We start from the raw sequence: 24,408 nt of genomic DNA, 5'->3' as shown, positions 1-24,408 counted from the left end.
GAAGTGATAATGGCTTTGGATCAGGGGGTCCTCACATTAAGACCTTTATTTTGCCACCTTTATTTTGGCACAGACTCTCAATTGGTGTGTTGGGATAATGAAAGTGTTGTTGTATGTTAGAGAACAGTCCCTCTTCTTTTCTTTAAGAATTGATCTACAAAGGCTGGGAGGGAGTCAGTGTGAGTGTGGTGCTTAATAGCAGGTATGCCTGGTCAGTCCCCTAAGTCATCTGCATAGTTGCCTATGTAAGAGTGCTCACGCCAGCAGAAGGAATCCTTCCTTCATTCACTTTCATTTGGATGTTCACCTAGAGACGTCATTGGACAGGCGCCTTGGTGTTTGAAGCACAACTCTGTACTATTTTTAGTCAAACCACCCCATAAAATCGTGTGCACGTTGGCACCAATCAGGTAGTACTACTTCAGTCACTTGTACCAGATTAGGGTCAGTGGAATTTGCTCCTATGTTTGTCCTAGGTGTTGAGGCACTGGAGGCAGGCGAAGAAAGAACCAGTTGTACAGTAGATGGGGATATTGCAGCACAGAGATTAGGGTTGGAAATTGGGTAGTCTTGTGAGTGTATTACCGGTTATATAGCCTTTCTGCCCCCTGCATGAATCGTGGCAGCTACCAAACTACAACCATAAACTCACCTGCTTGTTGGAGATTCTCATTGTCTTTTAGGGTGCAAGTCACAGACAGGCCGCTTACCCCAGTTCCAGCTCGGTGGCCTGGCTCCCATGTCACTTGCAAGTTTAAGGAGCTGAGGAATCATTCTTCCATGTCACTAGTCTCAGCAAGAATCCTTGAAGGACGGTGCTGATCTTCTTATGGCAAGCCACATCCCCTTTGATGGCTAGGCATAGCTTTGCTTGGGCCTGTGGCCCTGGCAGTGCACAGGAAGATGGACTGAAAGAGCCACTGGTCTCCTCTCTGTGCTCAGGTCTGGCAAAGACAGTGCATAGAAATTCCGTGAGGACTAAAGAGACTTCTTACCATCACTTCTTTTATTTATTCTTACCCACTTGTAATTACTCAATTCATCTGCTTGCTGATTTTTTCAGGATATGCCAATGAAGTTGGCGAGGCCTTCAGAGCACTGATCCCTGTGAAGCTGGTCTGGGCAAGCTATGGGGTGGCGACTGCCTATGTGACAGCTGATGCCATTGATAAAGGAAGGAAAGCAGCAGTGGTGAGTGATCTGAAACTACTACTAGAATGTTTATCTTCACATGAGACTGCAATGGGTAATCTTGGGATAAGTTAGATCAATTAGACAATTTAATCGGGCTATAGACTACAAGGGAGGGGAGTCCGATCTTGAATGCAGTTGTCTGAAAACCAAAAGCAGATATTAAGTGAAAGCAGAAAGCTTCAGCGTGTGAAATAAAAATCATACCTCCGCATTTTACCCAGCGTACAGGTTTAATAGTGAAACTACCAAAGTAAGTGGAGCAGAATCTAAATATATACATACAGCTTGTCCTTCTTCTAGAAACCATTATGTCTACCTAACTCTGTGTCCTTCATGCTTCATTTTCCATTCATACTTTCCAGTACCTCTAAATTAACTTTAGTTTTTACGATCCTTAAATGATCTATATTGTTGTTCTCAAGTGCTGCATTTGATCAGACCACTTGATTACAGAGTTCTGCTATATGAGTTGTTCATCACTGAATGTCAGAGGATTTTATGATCCATTTCTAAAGTGGAAGATCTGTTATTTCTTAAGATCTGATGTTCTGTTACATGTATGTTATTTACATTTAATTATTTTCCTCATGTTTTTTTTTTTTTTTTAAAGATCTTTTTATTGGCATTTATAAACATTACATACATAGGCACGTTTGGTAATGCAGTTGGTATGTAGGTGTACAAAGCAGGAACGCCCATTCGCGCCCCATGTGGATTCCTGGTCTCGTGGGTTGCATGCACGAGCTCATGTTGATGTTTTTGTTTGTACTCCTGGTTCGTGGCACGATCAGCATGTTCTAGAATAGAACATGTGATCGTCCCAGGAATCAAGTATTGGGGCAGTTGGAGTTAGCACCCGGAGTTTGCAGTCCTGTAACCGGCAGTGCTTCCTGTGATTTTCTTTTCTTGGATTAAACATTTCTAATGTCAACTGAGACTCGTACATTACTACTTAACAAATTTGGTGACGATCCAAGGAAGCACTGATTCTTCGAACCCGCTTCAATTCTGATTTTATTGGCATACTTCGTGCGCTACATCTGTTTTACAAAAGGATTTGTGTTGCTGCGTTGGATTTTCCTGTTTGTGTTGCTGTCTGTCTACTCACCGGGAATCTTAACTCCTTCTGGTGGTGCACATTGAGGATTTTACACTGTTTGGCTGTTTGGCGTGGTGTTTCACGGAGGAGAGCAACCATGGTGAAATGTGTCTTCGTATTTGTGTGAAGGTGCGGACCTGGTTAGCGGTGCCTACTTCGTAAAGAGTGTGAAATACGCAAATCAACGAGCATCTTCATCCATGTTGTGTTTAAAAATACACATAACCAACGTTGCTCTCACCGTGTTCTGTGCAGAGTGTTCGTCTTCGTTCCAATTCTCTATGTCAGCAGCTTGATCGCCTTCCATTGCAGCGCAGTTCTTCCTCCTACGTAGAACGTTCCTTTACGCTACAACATGTGACGCTGAACGCACGAAGCCTGCGTTGAAAGGAATTCTCCTCAATTTAATTAACTCCTTCAGCAGAGAACAATTTCTTCTTCGTAGTCCTGTTTTAAATAGATTCGCTACGCAAAGGTACTGTTTGCTAAGTCTGCTCTTTCTGAAATGACGGATTCTTCTATTCCAGATATTTTCTCATCGTGTCAGTTGAGTCTTCGAGTGGACATTAATTCACCATTTACTGTTGTTCTATTTGGGTCATTTATTTTATTTTCACATTTCTTTGGTGTGCATTTTCTGATTGTGATTACACTGAGTTATCCATAGTAATGTGTGCGCAGGGTTATACTCTTTCTCCGCCTCAAGCCTATTGACCGGCTGGTGGCTCACCATGTATGCCATGGATTGAATGGAAGGCTTATTTTTTAAATTACATTGAAACATTGGATGCTAATGGTAAAATGAAACCACCTGAGAAGAAAGGTATTTTCTTACATTCTTTAGGCCCTGAAGGTCTCAAAGCATTTAACCAGTTACCCAGAACAGATAGTAGTGGTGATAGTAATGTCTTTGATAAAGCGATTTCGGATTTTGATCGTTATAGTTCATCTAAAGTCTGCGTTGGCATTTCTAGGTATAAATTGTTTCAAAGAAAGCAGCTCACTGATGAGACTGTTGATCGTTTTGTCTCTGCACTTAAAACATTATCTTTAGATTGCAAGTTTGGTTCTTTACAAGAAGAACTCATCAGGGACCAAGTAGTAATGCACTCTAATAATTCCACTATTCAGGAAAGATTATGGGTCAATGGTGACTCCGACCTCGAAAGCATTTTAGCCATCGTGAGAAAATCTGAAATGTCTTGTAGAAGTGCTAAACAAGTTAAAGGTGAATCTAACATTACCAATAATGAAGTAGTTGCAAAGGTCAATGTTAAAGCTTGTCCTAAGGTTCAAGATTTCAAGAACAAAAAAACCAATGTTAGGAATAAAAATGATGAAGATAAGGATAATTTGAGATGCTACAGGTGTGGTAGTAAAACTCATCTTGCAAATTTTAAATTCTGTCCTGCGATCAAGCAGAAATGTTCAAATTGCAATGTGGTCGGTCATTTCTCTAAAGCATGTAACAAAAGAAAGGTTAGTAACAAAGTCAAATGCATTGATCAAACAGTTGAGAGTGATTGTGATGAATCTAGCACTAGTGGTAATGATGCTAGTTCTTATGTTCTCAATATCAAAGATTCAGATCTTTCCATTTTAAAATTTGATTGTTCTGTCATAAAAAAAAAAACATTTGTAATATGGTAGGAATGCCTGAGCCCCCTTTAACTGAAATGGTGCAATAAGTTGATGTAATTGCCACCGCTTCCCTACAGTCTGGTGAGAATAGTCAGGCCTGACAAAAAATTCGACCCCCTTTCCAGTACTTTTCCTATCAGGGTGGGCCAGCTCAGAAACAGCTTCCTGTGCCAAAAAGTTGCTAAAATATATAAGAATGGCCCTGGGTTTAGCCGCCTCCACCCCCTGCCTGAGCCCGGATAGAGAAAGGGAATCGATGGACTCTCTGCACCTCTCTCTGCCAAGTTTGGAAATGCCTCAGAGAACAGCTCAATAATAAACTTCCGAGGGTCCTGGCCTTCGATTCCCTCAGGGTTTTGAAGAACTCTCAGATTGTTCCTCCGAGCCCTGTTCTCCAAGTCAGCAAGCTTCCATAATACATCGTCCTTTCCGGCGCTCAGAGTCTTATTCACTATCTTCTGTGAAGCTAATTCATCTTCCAACTGTGAGATACGCGATTCTGCCCCAGTAATTCTTACGGTAAACTCCGAGCAGGTTTTACCGATCCGGCGCACTGAATTTTGCAGTTGCGACAAACATTCTGTGTCCTAAGACTCTCGGTTCGTGTTTCCTCCCTTGGGTCATAATTGTTCTGTGTATGAGACTCAAGGATACGTCTTCCGTTGCCTCTGATGTCCTTGAATTACTGAGGAGTCCATTTCAGCTAAAGAATGGGGAGTTGGCATACATACAGATGCCGGGGAATAAGCATATAGAGACCCTTCGGTCCAAGTCTTTTTCTTTAGCATAGTCTGTGGGCTGGCCTCCGATGATTCGCCACCCATATACCTGTAGTCAGTCATTTCATCATACTTTTGCTCCATACCTGAAATCTTTTGCTTCCGTCTATCACCTCCAGGTAAGTCTGAATGACCCGAATGGTCTGATAATGAAACAAACTTCTCTACAAGGTCAACCAATTCAGCCTCCTTCTCTGACGACTCTATACGGACCGAGGCTGTACCCGTAAGGGCCCCACTTAAATTAGCCGCTTGAGCCATACTGTCTATCAAACGATTATCCTCCATGTGAGCCTCAGAGCTTCCAGTTGACTCACTAGCATCTAGGGGATCCCGATCTCCATTACCTATTCCAAAGGTGTTGCCAGCATGCTCCTTGACACCCACTGCTGCACTATTAGACTGTTGAGCCGCGGTTATACCCCTCAAATCTGCCATAAGTCCAGTAGGTTGCGCAGCCCCTTCATCGCCCAGTGCTTCTTGTATAATATCTATAGCATGGTGCTGAGGCCCCAGGGTCCCCACTTTCTTCACTCCTTTCCCCGTTGCAAATAATTGTGGGATCGTACCTTTAGATCGATTCGCTAGGTCCGCCGTATTAGGAGTGCCTCCGCTTTCACCCTTACTGCCTTTGCCATTACTTTTGGTCAGTTTTTTACCTGTCAATGGTTCCATCATTTTCTCTACGCCGCCATTAGCACCTGTGCCAGTGACAGCCGCAGTAGCAGAAGTAGCGGTGGCCGCAGCAGCGTCCATGTCGGACGGAGCCCTGACTTTTCCTCTGCCGCACTTGGGAGGCATTTTCCGTAAACTGCCGAGGGGCGTAGAGTTCCAAACAGCCAAGGCTCCAGTATCCGAGCTGCCAGCAGAGGTCTCCGAGCGTGTTCCTGCTTGACTCGGCGTCCAGGCTCGACCTCTCGTGGCAGCTCCTAAGCCTGCAACAATGTATCCAGTACGTGTTTTCCCATACAGGTACAACGCCGCCGTGAGAAGATGGAGCATACCGTCCCTGACGTCGCTCTGAGAGTTCGGGGTCAGGTTTCAAGACTCGAGCCTCAGAGCATGACAGTAGGCATTATTTCGCTTAATTTCTCTCATAATCCGTAAAAGTATATTAATATGGGCTCCCGCGTGTGAGAGGTCTGGAGCAGCCGGCTCAAGCGTCTGAGCCGCCGGCCGCCATCTTGCCTCTACCTATCCAAAATGATATTAAATTGACTTCTATCAACACACATAAATCTATTCTAAACATACAGATGTTCAATTATACACTTGCACGTTAGGATCGTGCAAAACTGAATTTATTACATTAAAAAGAGTACATTGTACAAGATTAAAAACATATCACGTTACAGTCCTTCATATACACCACTTGATAAAGAACAAAAGGGAAATGTTTTGTCACACAAATTATGACACCCGTTATGAACCAGCATAACAGAGAAAACAACATAAAAGACAATACACTTTGTCATGCTTTACACATCTAATAGGACCGTAAACTTCATAACATAGCTTGTGATACGTCCCAACACACTTGTATCTACAAGTCTTTGTCGATCCTCTAGATTGTGCTCACAACTGCGTTGACGCATTTCGATGGACTATATGTGTATTACCATCTTTATCAAGACAACTGATAATGGTTTTCTCAAACGTGCTATCTGGTTTCTCTATCCTGTTTAAAATAGATATATATAATCAAAAATCTTCAACTAGAATGACATAATTACCACATACATTGCAATGCTGTATCTCAGCTAATTGTTGATTTGTTAATTATGTCTGCCACAACAATCATTATGGTGAGGAGGAGCCTAGCGCGCAACCAAGATGGCCGCGTAGGCTTACGGCTCTCGAGGGCCTCCGCAACCTCCCACATCTATCCTGACTAAATCCTGGTAAACTTGATGGGCTTTTGCTGATGCATCCGCGCTGAGGTGCCACCCGTTTTCCAAATTCAGATCAGACGCCGGGAGCCCGAATGGTCGCCCTCCGAAGATTGCGGCCTGCTGTTGCCTAGGTCCCGATTTCGAGTTGGTGGGGTGCCCGGGTACGAAGTGAACAACAGCGGCATGCTGAGCCTGACTTGCCGCTTACCCCGCACTTTCACTTTCGTTTTCGAGTCTGTCCTTTTGAGATCGGCTGAGGGACCTCGGTGTTTCAGAGGAGAGCGGATGGCGGAGTGTCTGGCCTGACTTTCGGGCTACACACGGACTTCCTGCCCGCGACTGCAGTGTTCGACTGACTTGGCCAACTGGTTCCTGTCCCCGGCTTTGACGAGTGCCAACTTTGGTGGCCTCCGGACGATGGCGACTAGACTAGACGGTGACCAGTCGAAACCCAAGTCAACCCGGAGGGGATCCTATGCACAGGCCAACAATATGGATCGGTATGCGCAGCTGAAGGGGTCCCCCAGTGGCTTGCATAAATCGCCTGAGAGGGCTAAAGAGGTTTCGGGCCCATCGTCAGAATTGACCCTGCAGGACGTTATGGGCGCCATTGAGGAGATGAAGGCTGCGGTGGGTCAGCGGTTTGATACCCTGGCGCATAAATTGGACGCGGTCCTTATTGATGTGAATTTGGTCAGGGCAGACCTGTCCAAAACCAACGATCGGGTCGACTCTTTATCTCAAGCGGCGTCGAGCCTAACTGTGGATGTGGCAGCCCTGCAGACGGAGGTCCGCCGGCTGCGGCTGGCCAGTGACCAGACGGATCGTCGACTTGAGGACTCTGAAAGCAGGGCTAGACGGAATAACGTTCGTATCATCGGAGTGCCGGAAAGATCGGAGGAATCTGCCGCGGATCTATTTGTGGAGGATCTGGTGATCAATCATCTCGCGCCCAAGGGATTGAGCAAGTTCTTTGCGGTGGAGTGGGCCCATAGGATTCCGGGTGGTGCGCCCAAAGTGGGTGCTCCCCCGAGGCCTATAATTGCCCGACTTTTCAACTTTCGAGATAGAGATGCTATCCTTCAGGCGTCGAGGGTGGCAGGGCCGCTGAAGTTTGAGAACTCCAATGTCAGCTTCTATCCGGACTTCACGCAAGCGGTCCAGAAACAGCGGCTGGGATTTTTGGGTGTGAAACGGCGCTTGAGAGACATGGAGTTGAAATACGCGATGTTGTTCCCAGCGAGGTTGCGGGTTGAGTTCCAGGGTCGTTCCCACTTTTTTGACCGGCCGGAGGCAGTTGGAGACTGGTTGGATGCTCTGCCGCGGGGACAGGACCGAGACAGTCGGACGGCGGAAAACGAACGGGATGTGGTGGAGCGGGACTAGAACTTGGTTCCTGGCGATTGACTAGACTGGCAAGGTTTTGTACCTTGGCTCAATTGTACTTTAATCTGGTACATCATGCCCTTCAAGTGCCTGGGGGTTGTGGGGAGCTTATTGGGGTCCTTTCTTCCTTCTGGGGTTCTTTTAGTGGTATAGGTTAGGGCGACAGGCACACTGCAAGTTGGGGGGGCTGTTTGGGCTCAAGCAGGGGTGCAGGGAGGGGGGAGTTGTTGTTCTGGGATTGTGGGGGAGGGGGGTTGTTGGGGATGGTTGTTTTCTTGTTTTGCAAGGCAATGTGAAGTTTTCTGCTGAACTCTCTGGGTTGTGCTCTCCGGGATGTGGGTATCATGTGCGGGAGTGGGATGGGGGGTAGGGGATTGAGAATCCTTTCGTGGAATGTGAACGGTCTGGGGGACAGGATCAAGCGCGGGGTGGTGTTGCAGTTCTTGAAACGAGCCTCGCCCGACATTGTTTTCCTGCAGGAGACACATTTGATTGGGAACTCCTTCCAGGCCCTAAATAGGAGGGGCTATCGCCTTGCCGCTCACTCTGGTTTTACTTCTGGCTCTAGGGGAGTGGGCATTCTGGTTAGGGCCTCTCTCCCATTGGAAGTGGACGAGGTGCTTCACGATGATAGGGGGAGATATGTGGCACTGGTGGGGAGATGGGAGGGCAGGACTGAGTCGCTCGTGGCTGTGTATGTACCTCCGGGGTTACAAACGGCTACGTTTGCTGATTTGGGGCGTTTGGTCCTGGGACTCCCTGGGGGGGTTTTGGTGTTGGGTGGTGATTTTAATGCCGTTGTCTCCGGATTGGAGGACCGCCACCCTCCCGGGGATCTCCCTAGGGCTCAGGCCTGGTTGGGTGGTTTTTTGGACACTTTGGGACTTGTAGATTGCTGGAGATTGATGCATCCGGGACAGGCGCAATACACCTTTCACTCGGGGGCCCATGGGAGTCTCTCGAGACTTGACTATATGCTTATGCCGGCGACCCAAGCTGGAATGATTGGGGAGGTGCGTCATTTAGCCCGAGGTATCTCTGACCATTCCCCTCTATGGTTGCAGCTGAGGGTAGTCTCTGGGGCAGAGGGGAGAGTGGCACCCATTAACACCTGGTATCTTCGTAACCCTAAGATCCGCGCGGAGTTGGTCAAGTCTACTGATCACTACTTTACTGATAACGTGGGGTCGGTGTCGTCGGCCGTCTCCCTATGGGAGGCTTATAAGGTAGTGGTCAGGGGGCAGGCCTTGTCCCTTATCTCCCATACTAAGAAGTGCGAGAGAGCGGAGGTGGTCCGCCTGGAAGCGGAAATAGCTGTAATGGAGGAGGACTTGGAGAGTGGGGTTACTGAGGAGAAATTGCATGTTCTCAGCCTCAAACAGTCAGATTACAGAGCGTTAGTCACGGAAGCGGCTAAAGAGATGAGTAGAGAGCAGCAAGGGCGGTTGTATGATGTGGGGGATAAGGCCGGAAAACTGATCGCTTGGTTGGATAGGAAGGAGAGAGCTAGCAGGGTGGTGCCCGTTGTGGAGAGTGATGGAGTGCGTGTGACTGACCTGGTTGAGATCGTTGACTGCTTCGCAGCTCATTTCCGCGGAGTATACTCTCCGGTCTCGTTGCGATCGCTTAGAGACATCACATTGCCAACCCTATCGGAGGCAGACGCGGTGTTGATGGAGGCGAAGTTGTCGTCAGATGAGATCGCTTTGGCCACTCGTTCGATTGCTTCGGGTAAAGCGGTGGGTCCCAATGGTCTTCCCATCTAACTCTACAAGTTGCGTCCCGATAAGATAGCACCATATCTTCGAGACATGTTTTTGGCGGCCCGTGCGGCGGGCTTCCTCCCCCCTGACCAACGCCTCGCCAGCATAGTTGTGATACACAAAGAGGGGAAGCCGCGAGATCGCTGCGCCTCCTATAGGCCCATTTCTCTGTTGAACGCAGAACCCAAAATTCTGGCTAAAGTGTTGGCTAACTGACTGGTTCGGGTCGTGGGCGACTTGATTCATCAGGATCAGTCTGGTTTTATACCCCATCGGAATACCGCTCTAAATCTGAGGCGGTTACACGGCGTGCTTGCTAGAGCGGAATTCATACGTGAGCCGGCCATCTTGGCATCTTTGGATGCTACTATGGCATTCGACACTTTGGAGTGGCCATATATTTGGGCCGTGTTGGCGAAATTTGGGTTCGGCCCGGAGTTTATTGGTTGGGTAAAATTACTATACGCTGACCCACTGGCTCAGGTGGTAGTGAATGGTAGGGTGTCGGCTCCCTTCGCACTGGGGAGAGGTACGCGGCAGGGGTGTCCGCTATCACCCCTTCTCTTTGCACTTTCTTTGGAGCCTCTCGCCGCCTGGTTGCGTTGGGAGCCGTCGTTGCGAGGCATTAGATGGACGCCGGAATTCGAAGACGGTGTCTCCCTTTACGCGGATGATATCCTTCTGTATCTCACGTCTCCCCGGCAGTCGCTAATTGTATTGGTGGACGTGCTGAATTCTTTTGGCCGCAACTCTGGCCTGGTCATCAACTGGTCCAAGTCGTGCGTCTAAGTCCTCTCGGGGGATGCCCCCCTGCTGCCGCGGGGTTGCCCAGCTCAGATTGTTACCCCGGGGGTCAAATATTTGGGAATCTTTATCTCACTGGACCCCGCGGTTCGCTATGAGCGAAACCTTCTACCTCCCCTCCAGCGATTGAAGGCCGACTTAGCGAGATGGCGACGACTTCCACTCTCGCCGCTCGGACGGGCGGCATTGTTTAAAATGATGTCGCTGCCTCGTTTCTTGTATGCCTTGCAAAATACTCGATGTCGTGCCGGCCCGTTATTTCCGGGAGGTGGAGGGTCTTCAGCGCCAACTGTTTTGGGACGGGCGGCCGCGGATTGCTCTCGCCAAGTTGACGCTCCCTTGGTATGATGGGGGGGTCGCCCTCCCCGATATTAAACGATACTATTGGGCGTCTCAGTTGGCGGCGGTGAACCACGGGATATATGGTCCTGCCTTAAACCCGGCCTTTGAGATGGATAAACTCCTGCTTCCGGGTGGAGACTATAATAGGGCGCTATACTCGGTGACCCAGGACATGCGGTTGACGGGACCCACGCGGGTGGCGGTGCACGTGTGGCACGCGGCGAATGCTGCGATGAGGTGGAGGGATCGCTTGACTCGGGCGACGCCGTTGTATGCTTCTGGGCGGTTGGGCTGTTTGTGGAGATCGAAAGGCTTTGAGAAATGGGATATGATTGGTATATGTAAGGTGGGTGATCTGTGGGCGAAGGGAGCTTTCAAAACGTTAGAAATGCTTAAAATTGAATATAAATTAAACAATAGAGAGTACTTCCGGTATGCTCAAGTCTACCATGCACTTTGTTCGGTCTTTCCGGATGCTACTGCTATCCCGAGTATTCCCCACTGGAGGATAGAGTGTTGGATGGCTATGTGCCCGACAGCACTATTTCCCTGATTTATAAGAAACTCATTAATGATCGTGCGGACTTGCTGCTCCGTTTGAGGGAGGCGTGGACGGGCGACGGCTTGGAATTGGATGATGAGGACTGGGTATCGGCGGTGGCCTCCCCGAAAGAGGTGGCGATCCCGGCCCGCCTACGGTTTGTACAGCTGAAGATCCTCCATAGAGTGTATGTCACAGGGCCCGGTTTGCTGCGTATGGGTTATTCGATGGATGGATTGTGTAAGCGTGGATGTGGCCTGCCGGGCACGTTTCTTCATATCTTGTGGGAATGTTCGGAGGTTGTGCGATTCTGGAACGGTATCCACACCGTAATGGAGGGGGTCACGCATGTGGCCCTGTTGCCAGAGGCTAGGAGGTGTTTGTTGAATGTCTGGGAACCGAATGATTGTAATGCGGCACAGACGCAGTGGGTGACCTTGGGGTACATGGTGGCTAAGCGTAACATTGCACAGCTATGGGGCTCCCCGAGGCCGCCCACGATTGACGTATGGAAGGAGAATATGGACTGGTGTATGTTTAGGGAAAAGACGGCGTATGTGGCGAGAGGTAAGCCAGGGAAATGGACTAGGGTATGGGGTCCGTGGAATCTATATCGGGGACGTATCTGCACCCCGCCTCTGCCATTAGAGGTCGATATTGCTCTGACCCCCTAGCCGCGCGTTCCGCGGGAGGGCTTGAGGTGTGCTCCATGCTTTGTTTTCCCATTGCCCCCCTCTACAGCTTCCGGACAGGAACTGCTTTGGACACTATATGTTATTCCCCGTCCCGGGAAGAGCACGCTGCTACTTCGGACTCTCATTGCCTTGAGTGTGTTTTATATTTAATACAAAATGAACTGTTGTTTTCAATTGCTCCTGGCCTACGGCCACGGCCTGTTATATGTGCTTACGAACTGCCGGGCGCCTTGGCTATGGTTCGACGGATTGTGTGGCGTTACATTGCGGGCCCTCGGGCTCTATAGCGGCCGGCCCTGGTGGTTGTAGGCCCTTGTTTGTATTTTATTGTGTGCTAACGGTTTCGAATAAAAAATTTAATAAAAAAAAAAAACAATCATTATGGTAAATTTCCACATCATGTATCGTTTTTTCATTTTTATGCTTCAGTGGAAAAAACAATGTCTTTCTTGGTATACTCAGTTCGCCCACTTGTACTGGAAATCCACACATGGTCTCTACAGTCACTATAGTTAATGCCTATTGAATCATTATTATATTTACTTAATTACTACATCTACTTGATTCATCCTACTGCACCCTATTGGAGTTCATGTTTACCACTCTACGACTCCACTCGATATTCTCTGCAGTAATCTGAGCATTCGTAATCTTTCAACTCTTTATTCCTATCCTCTTTTACATTAACCTGGAATTTATACGCTCCCTACATCCCAATCAATCCTACGGACATTAATGATAACTGTTCGTTTATCATTTTGCATGTTACTCGAGCAGCACCTATGCACACCTTATTACTGCTGTACTTGTCCTCACCTTCAATGTGTGATATACGCTATATTTGTTTCACGCAGCCTCTGTTGTATACGGCAAGCTTTCTTATGAGGTCTATGTTTTGGAAGATATTTCAAACCTCTGCACGCCCCTCCGGTCTACAACAAATAAACACAATGTTACCGCCTAACACATCAAACAATATCATCTCTGTTGTTCCCATTATATTTGATAACTCAAGGGTGCCTACCTTATTGTTGTATTCAGACGGCCCCCGTGTGTTGTAGTTTGATATATTTTTGAACTACCGAGGGATTTGGAGGTCCACAATGATCCTCCCTCTTATTTGCGCCGCCTAATTTAAAATCGGAAACCATGAAAGCTGTTAGTTCTATCGTTTCACTGTTTCATTTTAATTTTTAAAAAAATGTAAACGCTGGCAAGTTCGGCTTGTCTTACAGCCATTCAACTTGCATAGAATGTCCCTCCAACCTCACCTTTCAGCGTGTCGCGTGTGGCGTAGATGCGAGTATCCTTCTATGGCGTCTATCGTGCTCGCGCCTTGCCTCTACTCCTATTTGACCAAACTAATCTCTTCTATCATTGGTTCTTTACTCACGTGATGTACATCCCTGTTTTTTTTCACCATTTTGTTGTTTTATTGACTACCCATACCGTTCTATTTTTAATAGATTAGTATATTTCTATTTCATGTATCGGATTTAAAGTCCATGCTTTTTATTCACATCTCTAATATGTTTATTTCAAATTTCTCACCCTTCGACTGTCAATTATTTCTTTTTCATGTCTCGGACGGAACCTATTTGGTTTTTTTTTACCACGTGTGACATGTGCCACACTGTGTTGCAAACACGGAAGTGTACGCGTTTCTCCTCCAGGTTTTAACATGTGCTGTCTCTGCCAATAGGCTTCTACGTATTTAGTTCAATCGTTCTAAAACTTTATTGTTAATATCTATGATCTGGTAGAATTACCTACTGCCTTTTTGTTGGTCTATAAACCAATTGAAACACTGTTCTATTTGGTGTATATGACATTTATCCATATACTCCTGGTCTTATTATTTGTCAAAATTAGTTTTACACTTTCCTTCAGGGCCATTCGGTCATTTTTTGACCCCGGGAGCACCAGAAGAAACTTCACTTGGCAATCGTTTTGTTTTCCTCAGAGAGATGTTCTGCAGACACTGGCCTTCTTTTGCGTTTCACTGTCGGGGCCTCGGGCCCTCTTTGAGACTTTCCATCCCGTTCCTCGAGGACTTTGACACAAAGAATGTGTGTATAGTGATGGAAAGGACACCCTTCTAGTACTGCCCCCAGTGCCATGCAAAAGGTATGTGGACCAATCACCATCTCTGCCTCTCCACCGACCATGAAGACACCACTCGCAGAGTATGTCTCTCCTTCTAGATTCAAAAAGACCCTTTTGTACAGACAAGAACAGAGCTGGGTCCATCGGAGAAATGCAGAGGCAGGAGTTGGACAGCACCCCCAACATCTTGAACACAGTGTCGAAGTGAAAGAAGATAAATCTGGCCTCTCTGGGTCACAGCTCATCCATTCATCTCCCAGCCTGCAGGTGACCATTTCCTCCGAGTCCAACAAGGACAATATGCCTGCCAGAAATGGGTAAAGAATCTAATTATGAGTACTATTGTCTCTTGACACACAACGTACATCAGCACGGCAGCCTGAGTCTAAGCTGTGCACTGCCCGAAGGGTTGGGCACCTAGTACCATATCTAGGAAACCGCATCTGTTCCACGACTGCTCTCATGCCATGGCCTGCACCGACCCAAGCCTTCGGAGCTGACTGCTCATTTCTTCAGGCACCGAGTCACCTTGTCCTTTGAGCCAGAAGATTCTACATAAACATTCAAAGCCAAGATTTTCAGCACTAGCACCAAAACCTGCTTTGGGCACCAAAACTCATGGTGATGCCGAAATCACCCTTGACAAAAAAAATTCCATCAGCTGAAAACACCCTCTACGGCTAACTCCGTGGATTGAGAGCAACCCATCCTCCAACAGCTGCAGGAGAGCTGGATGCTTACCAGAAACTCCTGTTCATCTGCCATTAGACAGGCAAGGTCACTACCAAGCTGCCTCCGAAACCACAGAGACTCTTCTGTGGAAGAGGAAGCTCACTTTTGAGGAGGAAATTGCTTTGGAGCCACCTCTACTTCCTAAGCTCAGGAGGAGCTGGGATAGGGGCACCAGCCCTCTCCCTGTTTCACGCCATCTCCACATCCTCTTCCTTCCTTCACCTTTTCCCCTTTTACCACCACCGCTACCTTCAGAGCCTGCTTCCTCTCTTCTATACTCATCAGAGGATTTACCCCACTAGTCTTATTGAGAAGGAAGCACACTTTCCCCTGCGGACCCTACGATGCACATTATGACCCGGTCAACACAGATCCAGATCTGTACCCAACTGCCCCCCCCCCCCAATCCAGATGATCCTACATCCAAGAACAAAGTCACTCTGAAGGCTGCCACTTATCATAAGTCGATATGCCTGTCCTCCAGGAAGAAGGCAGCTTCCTGGTAGGGACGCTGTCTAAGACCCAATATGCAGTTCAGTTCCTTACTTTGCTTAAGACCACCACAGACACCTTAAAGGAGCCTTTAAAGCCAAGGTTGGTTAGTCGCGGGGTCAAAAAGAAATACAACCCTCTCCCACCGACCCACCGAACATGTGTGAGCTAGTACCACCTATTCCCTAGTGGTCCACACTGCGTGTGAACACCTGGGCCAGAGGAGATGCTCCCCTCCAGATAACGAGAGCAAAACAATAGACACAGTGGGGAAAAGACTAATGGTGCGGATGGCTACGTGCTGGAGGAGCAGGCCAACTCTGTCCGCCTGGTCTCCTAGAACGATAGATGCACTAGGACAAGATGCAAGAGCTTCTCAAGCACCTCCCATAGGATCTTTGCAGGGGGAGAAGAATTGGGTGCGGAGAGAAAAAGCATTTCCAGTGCCACCATTCGCTGTGCCCTGGATTCCATTAGCACCAGTATCCTGGTGAGACACCATGCCTGGGTCTGTATCTCTGGTTTTAAACCAGACGTAGAACAGCATCTGCTCTACCTGACCTTCAGTGGCGAAGACCTCTTCGACCCACACGTTGACCACATACTTGAAAAGCTAAAGATGGAGATGGATATGGTGTCCTCCAAACATCCGCTCTGAGGTGGTCCTTTCGTAGCCAGCAGTTTAGAGCAGGTAGCAAGACCAATGTCCCAGGCACATAATTTTTCTTATCCGAGACAGCAGTAGGCCTGCCACCAGTAATCTCCACAGGGGTGTACAAAAGCAACAATAACGAGTAGGGGCAAGGGAGCCTCTGGCTAAGGGAACTCCTAGGGGCTTGGGAGGTTCTAGCAAAGGGGCCTTCACCTCCAAATAGTGAATTCCCTTCTCACCCCTCCCTCGATAACACAACACCTGTCAGGGGAAGGCTTTTGAAGTTTCACCCTCGCTGGCAGGAGACCACATCAGACAAGTGGGCTTTGGGCATAGTTCAACATGGTTATTGCCTAGAACTTCTTACACCACCACCCAAAATTCTCCCCCGTAAGCACCTTCTCAGCAGATAACATATATGCATGTTGGAGGAAGAGGTCCAAGCGGACCTTCAAAAGGGCACTATCAAGCTAGTGCTCGTCCACCAATGTGGCACAATTTAAGCCCTTATCCCCAAGGGGGATTGCTCCCTTAGAACCGTTCTGGACCTCAGTCCTCTCTTCGGATATATTCTCTTTGAACATTTTCACATGGTGAAACTGTAGGAACAAGACGACTACATGGTGTCATTGGACCTCAAGGACGCCTACTTCCACATCCCCGTCCATCCTTCCACTGACGGTATCTGCGTTTTGTGGTAAGTGTGTGGAAATGTGCCTTTTCAGGGGCACACCGGTGCAGGGTTCACCCTTAAGTTTGTCCATGGGTCCTTAGATTAACAAAGAAGAGATTGGCTCTGAAGTTGGAATTCAAAATAACAAGTTTATTAATTACTCATGAGTGGGGCTACATCAATACAACACCCTCAGGTGTTGTAGGAGGTAGTACATGGAATACAGAAACCATAGGCCTTTTATACACAGTTTGTTGCAGAGTAAGCATGTAGTTACAAATAGAAGGTACAGGCCTACACAGGAATAGATACTGACAAACATGGGCAGATGAACATCACTTAGTCAGCAAAGTGGGAGGAGAAACAGAATTGCTTACATCAGTAGGATATGATAGACAGTTACATTCTCAAACAGGTGCATTCTAGCAGCTACAGGCCTTTCTGAGCTCATACATTGCTCTGGCTCAGTACAGAAGGAGTTAACTAAGGTTGATGACTCAAGCAGAATAGAAAAGCAGGCAACAGTGAAGACGGCAGAATCACAAGGCTATCAAAATGGATGCTGCAAACAAGATGGTTTCAGCTCATGCTAACAGCAATTATTTTCGATTTCCAGAGACGGCCCTTTCAGCATTAGCTGAAGACATCTCTATGATTTAGAAGGAGCATAGAAGATATCATGGACATCAATCATCATTAACTCACTAATTTCTTGGTCTGTTACTAGTCGGGTATTTACATTCTTGACATGTTGTTTAGCGGGTATACATGAGGTACAGGTAGAAGCACAAAGGGAACAGATCATCGGGCCACATTGGATACATAGGCAACAAATAAAAAGGATCGCAACAAATATACAAAGGGCTGACAATATCTTCCAGCCCCATACAGTAAACATAGTCCATAGCCATCCAGTCAAAATCCACGTTCCTAAATCCTGATGGATTTCAGTGGCTATCTTGTGCAGTTTAGAAATTGCTTCAAAAACTGAAGGGGCGTGGTCAGGGATGTAGACACAGCAGCTGCTCTCAATAATGCGGCATGCTCCACCACGGTCTGCCAGGATCACATCCAAAACCATCCTGTTTTGGAGCGCCACAATTCTCGCAATTTGTAGTTCTTCCGTGATGTTTCCAATTGCCATGGCTGTCTGATTGGTTACAGCCTTTACAACATGTGTTAAGCGCCTTATTTTTTTGCTGTTTAAGGCCGCACCAACAAAGAAGAATAGTCCCAAATTAAAGTCAATATACTGCTGCAATGCAGTATCAGTTTGATCCACCTCATCGTTATTTATTGTCCTCTTAAATCGGGTCTTAGAAATGTTATTAAACAGTTTATAGTCTTTGTGGTAGGATGCAGGTGCCAAAAACACAGGTGGTAGTAAAAAGGACACAAAACAGCTACCTGACCACCCAATAGGTAGGTGGTAATAGCCTTTACTTCCATAAATGAAATAGGTGTTATGTGAGGACAAAAAACTACTATTGTTCATTCCAGTAATGTTCAGCACTGTAGTACAGTCACTTTTTCCCACAGGGATACTGCCAATACTGCTCACACAAAGGTCTGCTCGAGCTCTAGTAACAGCTATAACAGGAGGCCCATTACCCTTGACAGTTTGAGTGTTAGGGAAAACATAGTGCAAGGAGGAATTTCCTCAGCGATACTCCTCTATTTCCCATACAGTCCCTTTAGCTTGTGGATCTCCTTCCTCATTGGGGTAACAGACTCTATTTAACTAAGAGTTAAGTCTTCCTACATCAAAGTTGGTAATATTACCAATATGGGAAGCCCACAATAGTGCAAACCAGGCTCTGCAGGAGCCATTGTGTGAAAACGGCAAAGGAATGATAGGCGTTCCTCCCTTTTTCTGATGAGCTGGCATCATTCCACACACCCAACAGTTGGTAGTGTTCGTAGCATTATGGGTGTGATGCAACATTTGTATGAAAGTGTTATTGAGTTATGACATTCGGTGCTACTTTTCATGATAGGCAAGAGTAAAATATTGGTGCTTAATGGGGACAGGAGTAGTAGCAGTCAGTAGATGTCGAGCAGGAGCTACTCCCTCTAAAACCCATGTTATTGTAGCAATGATGACAAAAATCAAAGTGAGTCCAATAATGAACATACTCTTTCGATCACAAACTTTTGCAGCAGTTGACTTCTTCTCCGCAGGCATGTTCATCTTGCTGTTGAACAACGGAACAGATGGTGCCCTAAGGTCCTGGGCAGACTTTGGTTCCTTCACTGAGGTTGAGACGAGTAGCCACTAAAAGAGTACCCCCCTTTGTAACTCAGTCTTTCCCTACCCAGGACAGTGGCTCAAACAGTCTTTTTCAGGAACAAAGTGTCTCTCTTCCGGGGTCCCAGCTGATATCATCGAGATGTACCAGGGATCGTGTGGTCTGGGAAGACTTTCTCAGGTCCTTCAGGTGACGTGGCTTGTCCTTTCTCTGTGTCCAGGATGTCGCGATGATCTGCCAACACAGCTGGGCTTACTAGGTCCTGCAACACCTTCCGACAATGAATTGCATGGACCCAGGTCTTCCGGTTGGTCACTCGAACCGCACCTGCTCAGGGCCACGCCAACGAGGCTGCAAGGAGCTGGTCTACTGAAAGGATTTTGTTAGGACAAAGTCCCCAGGCCATAGATTGTGGCCCTCACCCTGCGACCTGTCTGGAAGAGTCTCCCGAACCTGTTGATAAATAGAAGTCAACTGAGACAAATAGTCGTTCATCAATACATCGGGTACATCATGTTTTGGGGCGTGGCTTAGGAATACCCCAAATATTCATTGGCCTTCCAAAAACCACCTCATACGGTGTGAGGCCAGATCGTGTATGTGGTATCGATCTAATAGATAGGAACGCTAATGGCAGTGCATCAGGCCATTTCAAAGATATGGAAGTCTCTATTTTGGCCAATTTTAGCTTGAGGGTGGAATTGTAACGTTACACTAGCCCTGCTGATTGTGGGTGAAGAGCGGCATGGAACATCTGTTTAATTCCTAACCCTTTCATGAGGTAATCAACAACTTGCCCAATGAAATGGGGTCCGTTGTCACTCCACAAAACTCTACAAAGGCCGAATCTGGGCAAAAACTCCTTAAGGAGCACCTTTGCTGTAGTAAGAGCTGTATTATCTTTCGTAGCGTATGCCTCCACCCATTTACTGAAGGCGCAAACCACTACCAAGACATACTTTAGGTTGTTATAACGCTCAAACTATATGTAATCCATTTGCAGGACCTCAAAAGGTGCAGTAGGTATGGCAAACCCTCCTGCTGGAGTTTGTGTTCCCTTTCCAGGATTATATTGGAGACCGATCAGACAAGACTGGACTATATTTTTAGCTGTACCAGCAATATCTGGATGATCCCAAACTTGCATACGTTGCTTTGCCATTGAGGACGCTCCAACATGGCCGGCCCATGTGCCATGTGAATCCTAGGATGTAAATAGGCTGTGGGTAACTTCCATTTTGTCATTTCTTTATTCCTCCAACAGCCCTCATCATCCAGTGTTCCCTCCTTAGACCATTGGTCTAATTCCTCAACAGAAGCAGATCATTGCATATCCAGTACCTCCTGCCTGGCGTCATGCCAATGCTCAGCCTGTGACTTAACTACATACATGGGTGTAGTACTTCACTGCATTGCAGTCTCACGAGCTGTGTGATCCGCAAAGGCATTGCATTTTCCTATTTTATCAGTCACTTTCTTGTGTGCGCTACACTTAACAATTGCCACTTTCTTAGGATATGTAAAGGCAGTAAGGAGATTGTGCACTAATTCCCCATGCACTATGTGTGTCCCATGTGAAGTAAGAAAGCCTCTTTCCTTCCAGAGTTGCCCAAAATCATGAGCCACTCAAAAAGCATATCAGCTATTGGTGTAGATGTTAACAAGTAGATCTGTACTAAGCTCACATGCTCTTGTCAGTGCTATCAACTCGGCTGCTTGAGCTGACTTCTGTGGAATGCGAGCTGTCTCAACTACTGTCTGAAGTGTTGTGATTGCATAGGCGGCGGATGTTGTGCCATCAGGCAACTTCAAGCAGGACCCATCAACCCATAGTTCCCCATCAACACTAGAAAGGGGTGTATCTTGTAGGTCAACACGACCCTTTGTTTGTTCTTCAGTAAGGGATATACAATCATGTAACTCCTGTGACTGAGACTGAGTGGCTGGCAATGGCAATAATGTAGCAGGATTCAAAGTCCAGCATCTTTTCAGTGTGATATGAGGAGCCAAAAGTGTCAATTCATATCCTGTCACGCAGGCACTAGTCAAATGTTGTTTTTTTCGTTTGATTTGAAAGAGCATCAACTGAATGAGGTACTAGCATAAGCAATCTGTGTGACAAGACTATTCCCTCACTTTGACGTATGGACACAGCTGTCGCCGCCACCGCTCGAAAACACCCAGGCAGTGGACGGGCGACTGGATCAAGGACAGCTGAGAAATATGCACAAGGACGCTGCTTATCACCGTGTGTCTGTGTTAAAACTGAGAGAGCACAACCGTCCCTCTCGTGTACATAGAATGTGAAAGCCTTAGTGTAGTCTGGAGTTCCTAATACGGGTGCAGAACAAAGAGCTTGATGCAACTGTTGGAAAGCATGCTGGCATTCATTAGTCCATGGGAAGGGCATCGGAGTGTCTTTAGTCAAAAGGGCCAACAAGGGTTTAACAATGTGAGGAAAGCTAGGGATCCACTGCCTACAGAAAGAAGTAAGGCCAATCAGTGCACGAACATCCTTTTGAGTACGGGGCATAGGCGTGTCTAAAATAGCTTGAATGCGATCTGGTGTAAGCACACGTCCCTCCTTATACAGGAGGTGACCTAAATAGGTAACCTGCTGTCTACAATATTGCAATTTCTTCTGAGAGACTTTGTGATGATGGGAGGCAAGGAATGATAGCAATAACAGTGTTCCTTCTTCACACTGTTCAGGGGTATCAGCAACCAACAAGATGTCATCGACATATTGAATAAGAGCCACCCATTTTGGCACAGGGAAAGAATCAAGCTGCCTTTTTAATGCCTGGCTTTAAATGTGGAGCTCTACAAAATCTGAATGTACGAATATTCAAAGTGAAGCCGAACAAATAACGGCTGTCAGGATGAATAGGTATCGAGAAGAATGCATTCTTCACATCGATGACACTGTATGTAGTTGCAGTAGGAGGAACCATAGTAAGAAGTGTTGTGATGTCAGAGACTACCGGATATTGGGGCACTATGATCTTGTTAACCTCACGCAAGTCAATGCTGAATCTAAAAATTTTAGAATCCGTGTCTTTTTTCAAAATAGGAAGAATAGAGCTATTACAAGTATTGTATGGGAAGATCTAATATCTCCTGTTGTGGTTTCTGCGCAGACTCTCTAGCCGCATCTATTTGCTTTAAATGCACCTTAGTATCACCATAGGCTACATTATCATCTACCTTCCGAATTGATCTCCACATATCAGGGGGCAAAATAAGTCCAAGAAACATCTCAATATCTGGCAGAGTCATAGTACAGGAGCTAATAGCTCCTTCCACTTCTTCATAAAAAGCGGCCGGGTTTTTCCCTGGGTCGGGCAAAGCCGCTTTAAAAGCCATAACGTCTGCTCTACTCCAAGGAGTGTAGACCCAATTATAAACAAAATATCCCTTTGCATCATCTGAATCTTTATCATCATTTGTTCCCGCTCCCTTTGGGGGAACATAAAGAGGTGCTGCTTCACACATGGGTTTCATAGTAACTTCAATATCACTAGTATCGTTATCTGTCCCCATAGCTCCCTCTTGTCGCTCCGGGGTCTGAACTGTTTGTTCAGTTGTAGTTTTACCAGCTGCTTTTTTCTCCTCTTGCAGACTGAACATCTCAGTGCGCAATTTCTCGCCTAATTCGATCAGTCACCTGTGAAGGAAGAAAGGTGCCATCACTTAATTGTTTATAATTAGAATTTATATCAGAGGGCTCTAAATCATCAGAATGTTTTCTAAAACTGAGTATTACTGCCCAAGTAAACGTCTCTACAAAATAGAACTGCTCTAAGTCTATCCACTGTTGAACCATTGCTATGAGTTCTGGGGCGGAGGCACTCCCACAAGCTGCTTTACGAGCAGCGGATCTAAAAGTGGCCTTGCATTCAGTAGTCCAAGTAGAGCGAGTCTTCCGCCCGTCCTGCTCATCTTCATCTTTTTCTTCTGAAGACAAATGCTCTTCATCAGAACCTTCATTCTCAGGGGCACTAGGGAATGTATATGGGGTGAAGGTTGATCTAACAAAATAGAATCATCTTGAGGTCTATTAAGTATGGGATAAATGGGGCGCCTAATAGGGGGCCAGTTACCTCTAAACAACACTCCCTATCTTCTTTTTCTTTTATTTCCTTCATCTCCTTATTTTTCAATTCCAATGCTTTTTTATATTTTGTTTTTCGCTGTTCTTTTTCTGCTATAGCTTCTTCTTTCATCACCCTCTCATGCACTTCTTTCTCCCACATTCGTACACAATCAAACATATCTTGTCGACTCTTTCGTTTAAACAGTCACTGCTCAACATACTGAATCTTTTTAAAATCAAATGACCCATTGACTGGCCATCGTAGATCAGGATCCTTTTTCGTATATTTGTTCCACTGTGTAATTTACATTATGGAAGAAATACCATATGTAATATACATGTACCTATTAGGTGTCCCCTCTAGGGGAGCCGGCTGACTACTTTCTAAATCCATTTTGGTACCACCAAGACAGCAACACAACCTACGAAGTGTGCTAGGAGCAGGCATGCTTCCAAACTGTAGTAAAATATTACTTATCCCAGATATATCAAAGTATAGAAAAATCTCTACATTACCTGCCTTTATTTATTGCAACAAACAAACAAACAAAACCAGAATCTTTGCCAAGCAAATCCAGAATCAAGAGTGTCGCTTCAGCGACCTTACCAAACAAAAGTCTCCAACCTCCAACTGCCAATCTCTTGGTTGACCTAATGGTCACTGCAAAACTTGTGCCAAAGGAGATCTCAGTTTGGACCGGCCACCACCTGGAGGGTCAAATCGGGAAAACCGGAAAAGCACTTCGGTCTGCAAAGACAAAAGGTCTCCTCGTGCAGGACATCTCCTCAGTAAGATTCCATTCCTCCGTCAAGACCACTCCTTTGGACGGCTGCTGAGCCCCACGAATCGGGCGCCAAACTGTGGGAATGTGCCTTTTCAGGGGCACACTAGTGCAGGGTTCACCCTTAAGTTTGTCCACGGGTCCTTAGACTAACAAAGAAGAGATTGGCACTGAAGCTGGAATTCAAAATAACAAGTTTAATAATCATTCATGAGTGGGACTACATCAATACAACACCCTCAGGCGCTGTATGAGGTAGTACATGGAATACAGAAACCATGGGCCTTTTATACACAGTTTGTTGAAGAGTAAGCATGTAGTTGCAAATAGAAGGTACAGGCCTACACAGGAATAGATACTGACAAACATGGGCAGATGAATATCACTTGGTCAGCAAAGTGGGAGGGAAAACAGAACTGCTTACATCAGTAGGATATGATAGACAGTTACATTCTCAAACAGGTGCAGTCTAGCAGCTACAGGCCTTTCT

General features: G+C 46.5%; 1 protein-coding gene across 1 annotated transcript in view; it reads left to right on the top strand.

Annotated features, from left to right (window-relative positions):
- MTFP1 (mitochondrial fission process 1) overlaps positions 1-24,408 on the top strand; it is a 96,176-nt gene that overhangs the window by 33,851 nt on the left and 37,917 nt on the right. Inside the window, exon 2 of the mRNA XM_085635835.1 lies at positions 1,064-1,191. Within this exon, the coding sequence (XP_085491961.1) occupies positions 1,064-1,191 (128 nt within the window). The remainder of the gene's footprint in view (positions 1-1,063; positions 1,192-24,408) is intronic.

Source organism: Triturus cristatus, chromosome 11, assembly GCF_964204655.1.
Source record: "Triturus cristatus chromosome 11, aTriCri1.1, whole genome shotgun sequence".
Classification (NCBI taxonomy): domain Eukaryota; kingdom Metazoa; phylum Chordata; class Amphibia; order Caudata; family Salamandridae; genus Triturus; species Triturus cristatus.
Note: the sequence above shows the minus strand (reverse complement) of the source record. Positions and strands in the feature narration are given on the sequence as shown.